The sequence below is a fragment of the Mastigoproctus giganteus genome, chromosome 9 (genome assembly GCF_048544385.1).
Source record: "Mastigoproctus giganteus isolate SK-2022 chromosome 9, ASM4854438v1, whole genome shotgun sequence".
Classification (NCBI taxonomy): Eukaryota; Metazoa; Arthropoda; class Arachnida; order Uropygi; family Thelyphonidae; genus Mastigoproctus; species Mastigoproctus giganteus.
Genome location: NC_143583.1, coordinates 35,747,099 through 35,757,207, shown reverse-complemented (window position 1 = coordinate 35,757,207; position 10,109 = coordinate 35,747,099). Strand labels below are relative to the sequence as shown.

At 35.8% G+C, this 10,109-nt stretch overlaps 1 protein-coding gene across 1 annotated transcript in view; it reads right to left on the bottom strand.

Moving 5' to 3' along the window:
- Window positions 1-4,389: 4,389 nt before the first annotated feature.
- LOC150080144 (lysosomal protective protein-like) overlaps window positions 4,390-10,109 on the bottom strand; it is a 71,377-nt gene continuing 65,657 nt past the window's right edge. The window contains exon 11 of the mRNA XM_090381852.1: window positions 4,390-4,574. Coding sequence (XP_090237978.1) covers window positions 4,491-4,574 — 84 coding nt within the window. The 3' untranslated portion in view covers window positions 4,390-4,490. The remainder of the gene's footprint in view (window positions 4,575-10,109) is intronic.

The window sequence follows — 10,109 nt, the reverse complement described above, 5'->3', positions numbered from 1 at the left end:
CGAACACTGTACATCTATTTACTTCTTCCATGATGGCTCCCAGGAGTCCTTGGAATCTTCAACACCTTGTTCTGCAGGCTGCTGCTCATCCAATAGAAACAGTGCAAGAATCTCTTTCACCTCTGCCAGGGCTACTCTTAATCTATTAATCTATGCATTTCCCCAAGGTAGAAGTTTTTCAACCCACATAACACTGCCTCGATATCATCAGCAAATATTCTTGCACCCTTTATTTAAGTGTATTCAATCCCTGTAGAAGCAGTCTCTCCTGTTAACCAGCACAGATCATGCTGAGACAAATTTTTCCCCATGGGCCTTGAATAGGCTCTCCAGGGCCGAATTGATTGACATAGCTCTCATCATATAATCCCTGCTATCATGTCTGGGCAGAATTGCAGACAATTTCAAATTCAACCCTAATGCACGACTTTTTTTTCAACATTGACCTGTACTTGTTAAATAAGTCTGCAGATCTCTTACACTTAATGTCATTAGTGCCAAAGTGCACAATATCACCTTTTGTGCCTTTAAAAGATGTCTGTTCTAGATTACCAACTTTTGGCTTTGGCAGACATATCCTGGTCGTATACCACCTATCCTTTTTGTACAGCCTATTTCCCATTTTTCTGACCTTTATCTGTCAGGCGTAGATAGCAAGGTTCCCCCCCATCCCAGAAACTAGGATTTTTTCTTCCAGCAAACAGGCAAATCGACCAGAGAACATGCAATTTACATACAAAATAAATATGAGTTGATGTAATCATTGAAAGGGACCCTAATATCATAATTTGACACTTATCTGTAATCTGTGTTCTGTTCTCGATTGGTCTGTTGGCTGGATGAAAAACCGAAGTTTCAAGGAGGAAAACCATGCTGCCCTTGTCTGAGACCAGCTAACCCAGCCACGTTATGAAGGAAGCCCATAAAAATTCCTCACGTGACCAATGGGTTTCGAACTGAGGTCTTTTACATATGTTGTGGGGAGTACGGCAATTCTATCAACTGAGTGACAGCAATATTTGTTACTCTTGCTTGATTAGTACTAATCCCATGGAATGGAGAAAGTGAAGGTCCAGATCAGGTTCGAGTGGAAATGATTTTTGGCTATTGTTAGGTGACACTTTTTTTTTTTTTTTTTTTAATGGAAACCCCAACACGAAAGGTATCAAAACCTATAGTACTTAGTACCGTGCATGGGTTGAAAGAGAAGTATGGGGGGGGGGGATGCCGGAAACTTTTCTCTAGAGACTAAACATGGGTTTCACCACTTCAAGCCTCCAATAAGCAAAGTGGTGGTATTGCACCGGTCGATGAGAGTCATCTACCACCTGGGGTAGATGGAACATTGTGGAGACTGTACCTTAAAAACAGACACTGAGTTATGTGGGTATGTTTACACTGGATGTCAGGAAGTTTATTTTAAGCAGAGAGTTATAAATTACTGGAATAAGTTGCCTACATGGGCGGTTGATGCTGACAGTTTGGGTTAATTCAAAGGTCAGCTGGATAATTGCCTATGGGAGGAGAGAAATGCATACGTTGTCTATTTCCTTTTCTTTTACTATTATTATTATTAATATTTTACACTTTTTTTTTGGCTGGTGCAGCATTACCCTTCCTTCCACCATATGGCCATTACTAATACTAATATTTTCCAGTGTGGGAAGGACCATGAGTATGTCCACTGTACTCTTCTTTCCTACTTTTTTTCTCCTTATCCGACTTCTTATAATTTTCTAGTTTGCCACCCCTTGCTAACTAGATTACAAATTACTTGTTTTCTGATTTGATAATTTATATTCATCCTATTCAATTTTATTCTCTGCTACTAGTCTCATAAATTTATTTCACACTATTTAAGTCTAAATGTCGAACAGTACATCTTAGTTTGCATTTTTTATGCAAAAATGCCTAGGGGCTTTGGTGATCCTCACTATTCTGCGTGGTTACCATTTAGAATTTGCAGTTGGTAACAGCACTTGATGGTCTTACTGAATAGAATTCATAAACTTCTAAGTCCATTGTAATCATGTTTACAAAATCCAAATAATTTCTCTTTACCATCTGTCATGGCAAGCACTCAATAAGGTGTTGAAAGCATGACACAGGAATAGAAGTCCACGTTGACTTGGTTCCATTGTTTAAATTGGAGGTTATGGCTCTATACTCCAAAAAGCTCATTCTATCTTATTCCAAAGGTGCTCAATCTGATTGAGATCTGTTGACTGGAGAGGTCTTTGCAGTGGGCTGAATTCACTGTCATGTTACTGGAACTGGATCTGTACAATTATGGCCTTGTGATATGGTGCATTATCCTGTTGGAAGAACATATTTGCAGATAGATACACTGCAGCCATGAAAGAATACTTGGTTTGAAACTAATTCCAGACAGCCTGTAGAAGCCAATGTTGTTTCAATATTATCAGAGGCTTAATGTGCACCAGGAAAACACACTATTAAACTGCTACACCAGCTTGCACTGGTGGGCCAGTGGAGTCATGCTATTTTTCTCATATTTTGATCCATTATCTTTGCTAAACAGCAGGAACCAGCATTCCTCAGATCATGTAATTTTTTCGATCCCTACTGTGCAGTGTTGCCATTCTGTGCCCACTGTAACTGGACCTTCTTAGGTTTCACTGATAGGAGCAGAAACTAAGTTGCAATTAGTTGACCTTTGGGCAAGATGAGACAAGATCCAACCTGTGCCTCCTTGCATACTGAAATTCTACTGTATTCTTTAATTTCCTATATTACTTTACATGCACTGCCTCAAACAACAATGCAAACTTTATTCTATCTCATCTCATTACATATTGAAGGGCCAACCAGCATTTCTAAGAGCAGCCAAATATCGGCTCTCAAATACCACATGTTCAATAGCAGTGTTGGTTGTTTAATAAGGTGATACTAAATTTTTCTTAATAAGTACGTAACATATAAAAATATGGTATAATTTTTCTGTTGCATTTGTATAATTTAACTGTTTGGTGAATAATGGTTTTCAACCAGAGTTGCTCTTTTGAAGAAAGGCCGAAGCTCCGAAAATTGCAGTGTCTGAAGACTAGGCACCTGTGAGGGGATCTAATTGAGGTGAATAAGAACTTGAATGGTTTGGGCAATCAATGGTTTTCAACCGGGGTGCCGCAACAACATTCCAGGGGTGCCACATAATTTGGGTTTAAGTTACTTAAACTTATTATTATTTTTTAATTTATATATTTATTTCATTATAAAAAGGTGTATAGCATCTTTTTAATTTTGTGATCTATAATTGATGTTTACTTAGTACCTCTATATAAAGAATAAAATTAAATACTGTATATATATAATTTGTATTATGAAATGTACTTTTTATAATTATATTATTATAAAAAGTACAACCAGTAATAAATATAATAAATATCATATAACATATATATTTTTTAATATTATATATATATATATACAGAGAGAGAATCGGATCTAATAGGCAGAAAATTGAGTAGGGGTGCCGCAAAATAAAATAAATTACTTAGGGGTGCCGTTATTAAAAAAAGGTTGAAAACCACTGTTATAAGACAATGGTGAGGTCACAACTTGAGTATTGCATAAGGGTCTGGAGGCTTCATTTTAGAAAGGATGTAGAGTTGCTGGAATGAGTACACAGAAGGGTAACAAGATTAGTGAATGGAAAAAAGGGTTGCACTTATGAAGAAAGGCTGAAACTCTGAAAATTGCAGTGTCTGGAGACTAGTCACCTGTGAGGGGATCTAAGTGAGGTGAATAAGAACTTGAATAGTTTGAGCAAGCTCAATGCTGATGGGATTCTTCCTCTTGCTCAGATTCTGCACCTGAGGGGGTATAAATTCAAATTGAGGAAAGATAGTTGTAGAATAGATGTGCAGATATTTGCCTATATCCAGCAGATGTTTGATTGCTGGAACAAATTTCTATCGGTCGTTCCAGCAATCAACCATCTGGAAGCTGATAGCTTAAATAAATTTAAGGAAGAACTGGACAAACTTTCAGAGTGAATGGATGGGTGAAATGGGAATTTTTTTTTTTTTTTTTTTTGGCTGATTCTGTATAATAAGCTTGCTTTCTTGCATTACATGCCTCTACTAATGCTAATGCTAAAGGATGTTTTTACTTGAGACTTATGTTATCCTGTAACAAAACCTTAATGACAAAAAAAAAAACCCGACAGTTTTTCAAAAACAGCAATTTATTTACATTGATATTTACAAATTAAATGATTCAGCAGTTTCTTTACTGATATTTACATCATTAAAATCTTTGTATACACAATGACAATTGAATTATATATCCAGTGAATATTAAAATTATTAATAGTTTAGTGATGCTGACATCATTTATAAATGATACACAACATAATACAGAGGAAGTGACTCTTTAATGATACAAATAATAAGTCAACAGTCTTGTAAACAGTTGTGCGTACTGTTGATGTTCTTAAATTAATAATCCAGACTTTTTATTCTACCTATTTAATACGGTATTTTATTCAGGAAATGGGAAATCATCTCAAATGCTGGTCCAGGTTTGTCTTGAGGAACCATATGCCCAGATCCCTAGAAAATTTGAATACAACGGTACACATACTTGGCAAACTTCATTTATTACACAGAAAAGAAGTACTCAAATCAATTCTATAAAGGGCCCACGCAAGCAAGAACATTAAACAATGGAAGTTGGTCTGTTTAGAGGCTTCTTTGTGCACCAATAATGGTCATAATGAACTTACTATATTTTGAATGTAGGAAGGGTTCACAAGTCAATCTGCTCATTGTGTGAGTTGAGAAACCTGAAATAAATCATGGAGGAGAGCCCTTCTCCCTCCATGTCATCACTTATTACAGCCAATTGAAGAGGCCCAAGAATTCCTGTTAATCTCCTATGGAATATGAATCAGAATAACTTTAATTGAGTTACAAATGGTGAATCAACCATACTGTCATGAGAGTAAAAACACAATGGCACAAATGGAGTTAAGAAGAGGAAGGAATGTTTCTGAAAGAATATAAGATCATTCTGTGGTAAAGAATGATAACTATTTCATGTAGGTAGTGGTTAAATAGTGGTTAATGTGCTATTCCTCATCTGTTACAGATGCTCAAATGGATGGAGCTTTGGCATTTGAGATAGCTTTGGAGATGGGGAAAACACCATTTCTCCTCCTGAGATGAACATGCCCAAGAGTGGAAACCACTAGATACAGCTGAGTGGATGACATGCATGACATTGCCTCAATGAGCTATTCTTTGTGTGTCTGAGTATTCTTTAACCATTGCATGTGTTCAAGAAACAATCAGAGGTTTTGAAATGTAATGCTCTAATAAACTTGTTTGTATTGTGAAGTAAACATGTTATTAATTACTCAGCATCTACATGGAAATAGATCAGGAAAATAATGACTCCTTCAAAGTCATGATTAGGGAACCAAAACTGCCTTTATAACAACAAAAATTTCAGTTAAATGCTATTCTAAATGCAAAAATGAAAACAAAAAGTTGAGGTTAAAAGTTATATAATCACATACAGGGTGTTGTAAAAACTCCAGCCTAATGGTTATTTAGTATATGCTTTATTTGTTCATTCTCTAAAGTCTCATGTTACCTGATGAAATTAGGGAAGTGGGAGCTCAGTCAAAATCCCATTTTATTGTTGTAGAGATGTCAAGGAGGTCTCATTAAGTACATATATCCTATCATTGGTGCTTTCCAAAATATATTTTTTTAATTAAATACAATTTAGTGATGTAAAAAAAAGGACATTGGTTCACAAGTCAATCTGCTCATTGTGTGAGTTGAGAAACCTGAAATTACTCATGGAGGAGAGCCCTTCTCCCTCCATGTCATCACTTATTACAGCCAATTGAAGAGGCCCCAAGAATTCCTGCTAATCTCCTATGGAATATGAATCGGAATAACTTCTGATTTCATTTCACTATGCAAAAGACTATAGCATTCAAAGCCTAGATATGGTGGATTTACTTCCTGCAAATACATTCTTTATACTGTCCCCGAAAGACAGACAAGCTTAACAAACTTTGACCATAACTGAATGCTGAGTAAACACACACATTTGAGACACCTTGACAAACCTAGGCCGAAGCCTATCCGTGGATAGGGTCTAAGTTTTTATAATGTCTGAGTTGAGTTCAAAATTATTAGTTGGTTAATATAACATAACATAATGCAAAAAAATAAAAAATAAAATAATAATAAAATTTTTTTTTAAATAACTGCTACTTAGCCCCACCTTGGAAGAATTAGAATTAGGTCTTGATCTTAGACATCCACCAATCTTAATAAGACAAATTGCTACCCCTGCTGCTAGGAGGCAGACTTCTACTATCAGCAATAACCACAGCATGCCTTCTAAAGACTTCACTTACATAGTAATTAAAATAAATGAAAAGCCTCCTTTCCATGAATATATTCCAAAGTCTCTCTTTCTCCAGAATACCAACAGACAACTCCAAGTTAGATCTTAAATCAGTATATAAGTTGCATTTCAGCATAATGTATTCAGCTGTTCATCCTCTCCACAAGTGCAGGTACACCGATCCTTCAGTCCAAATTGATAGAATCTATAAGACAAGCCATGGCCAGTAATCAGGAAGGTAGCACATAGCCCAAACTGTAACCATGGCTTTTTAAGAGTATCTATAATCTCCACATTTGGAAAAAACATGTAAGCTTACCTACCTTTCTCTGATCCCTGCCAATTGGTCTGCCATATAACTTTTAGCTTCTTTAGGTCTGCTCTTGTATAGACTCTTTCTTCATCAGGGCAAGATGTAATTCCCATAATAGTTCATTTAATATTCCTCTGTGTAAAGTACAATAGGCAGGATAATGGGACTTTAAATTGTACGGGAATCCTACCTGATATAATTTGCAAGTCTGACAAGCACGAGTAATGCTTAACAATGCAAATCTTTGCACCTGCAATAAGTACCTTTGTATAATAATGTTTTCTATACAATTCACCCAGGCTCTGAAGACATAAGTCATGATTGGGGCAAACAAGCACTCATATAGTAAATTCAAGGCACGACCTTTTATGCCCCAATCCTTCCTCACAATCCTCTGGAGCTTAGCATGTAATGTCCTAATCTTAGTTTTCAAATACTTAACATGCTTTGTAAAGAACAACCGTTCTTCTAAAATCAAACCCAGATATTTTGTGACTCTAACATATCAAACTGGATCAGCCAGAAGCCTTACAGTGGTGTCCTATTCATACTTAATCGCCCCTTTTAATAACATTTGGACAGTTTTATCTTGGGATATCTGCAATTTGTAGAGCCTACTCCAGTTATCTAATTTGATTAAAATCTCTTCGGATTTCTTTTCTATCTCAGAACGAGAATTGCCAAAACCAAGGATCGTTAAATCATCAGCATATGCAACCCTTTTTATACCTTCCATTTGCTGAATCAAAAACTCATCAAGAATGATGTTCCCCACAAAGGGAACGATAACCGAACCCTGAGGACAACCTCTTTGTACTTCTTTCTCAACTTCACGATAATGGCGATGGCAGCCATTGGCACATCTCCTTCTGATATTATCTTATAACCACGTGGATATCCACATACTTGTCCACAAACTACATAAAGCATCTGTAAGAGGGCAACCGCAATATCATCACACTCCATTAAATAATTAAGTTGAGATGCGACATTTTTCGCACATTGAGCATTCATTTGCAATACTTTTAATTCACTAGCCATAATTGATTTTTTTCTTATAAATCTCCAATGCTTTCTTATATTCAGGACATACTTTATCAATGGGTGCATGAACAGCCTCAACTTTGCTTCCCTTATAATTACAGCATATAGGTTGCTGATTTTGATCACAACATTCCTTATAAGAGTGCCATATCTTAGCACAATGCCCACACAGCATCTCCCTCTTACAATATTTTGCCATGTGTCCAAATGATAAACACTTATAACACTTCATTACAGTATATATTTCCCTAAATCTATGTGCTGACCAGCCTATAAACAAACTCGGCATATTCTTAATTTTTAACCATAAAACAGGTGCCAACTGCAGAACTCAGTTCTCTGTTTGCAAATTTTTAGTTTTATTCACAGATAAAATTTCAATACTGTCCATATATTTCTTTTCTGTCACATTAGTGTTCTTAAAGTTCTTTAACCAAACTTGCTTTAAGAAAGTCCTCTTTAGTTATACCCTGCTCACTGATACTTTACAAGTTTTAACAACACATCAGCAACTGTGCTTACATATTATATACATCAAATACAACCACTTTATGCATAATAGGTTTAGGCACAGTACATTTTAAACCTATACTTTGTATTTTTGAACATACCTTTATTTTTGCTATGTTGTCGTCAGTCTCAGCCTCCACAACTACACCACGATCTCTTATGGGCCTAATATTTCTCACTCTCACAGATGACAACATTGGCCTAACCTCCTTCCAGATATCAGCCTTTATTTCCTCACTAGTTTTACATTGATTATCATCGTCTTCGGAGCTTTTGGAACTGCACTAACTACCAGACTCCAGTTCTTTAGAAGACACAGTAGCATAAGTTTCTCAACACATCTTTTCAGAATTTAACTTTAGTTTTTCTTTTAACATATTTTCAATTTGAACGTCATGTGTCTTTGCTTCCAATTTATCCCAAAAAATCAAGGATAATTCGTATGGCAGCAGTTGGAACCTTGCTATTTATGTCCCATAAAAAGTTCCTTAAATGACCTTTTGCCTTTCTAACATGTTCAAAGCCCTCAATTTCTGTTTTATCTGCCATGCTGTCATCTTTTCTGGTTTCTTGCTTTTTTGCCCTGCACATTAGAGCCAGAATTCACTTCTTTTACTGGTGCTGCTGTCTTTTTCTTTTTAGAACTTTTATCCAGTGTACCTTGTGGAGGAACAGAATGGCACAACGACCTAGTCTTAACAGGAGTTCTTGGTACACTTCTACCTGAAAATACAGTGGAACTTCTCTATTATGAACTTCTATTTAACGAATTTCTCTATATTACGAATTTTTTCACAAAACATTGCACCTTGAAACAAAATTACATGTAAAATTAACCCCATATAACGAAGTGTTAGAATTAACACTTCGAAGTGTTAGAATTAATGTTAAAATTAACCCCATATAACGAAGTGTTAAAATTCTCTCTATAATGAATTTTTTAAAAAAATTAGTAAAAGCATTTTTGAAGATTTTCAAGCATTACTGCTAAACAGACACTCAAATATACTGCCTCCTTCCTTCCGAAATTGCGCATTAGCATCTGGAATTAAATAATAATCCTTTTAGTGAACACTTGTGGCCACTGACGCCCTTAGGAAGGTCTTTGTTTCATTTTTGTTACAGTTATTAAACCAAATGGGTTTTCTCGTAAACTTTACAATAAATAGGGCAGATTTGTAAATTGATGTTGGCTCACGGGAAAACGAAATTCGCTGCGGTAAACCTTTAGCATGTTGCAGCGGCAATACATAGAATGCTACCATAGTCAGTTTTTAGTAACACCTACTGAGTGACATTCGCTTCTCACCTCAACTGTACCACGTGACCTTCATGTCAATCATTATATGATATGTCCATTCTCGTCTAACTGGACTCCCAGTAAATGGTTTTCATGAATTTTTTTTATTTTTTTTTATTTCGTTCGTCATCAATCACATAGGCTATATGCTCTTGTATTTTATTTATTTTTTCTGAAAAGTAACATACATCATACGTTAATCATAAATTTTCTTTCGTGTATATATGAATGAAAGCAGAATAAAAGAAATTCACAAAGTCGTATATTTCTTCAAAGTGAGTGATACTGTTGAATTGGCAAGCGAACGTCATTGAGTAGGCGGTACCTGTACTAACAATTCACTATATGGCCAGCGCAGCAAAGTTTGCGGTGTATGTATCGGCAAGAGCTGCAGTCCAGTAATTTTTACAATTGCGAAAACAATGTCGAAGAGAAAGTGTTTAAGTATTAATGATAAAGCAAAGATTGTTATGATACTGACCAGGGTTTTAAGAAAAAAGATGTTGCGGAGAAATATGGCATATCTGCAAGCAGTTTATCTACGATTTTAAA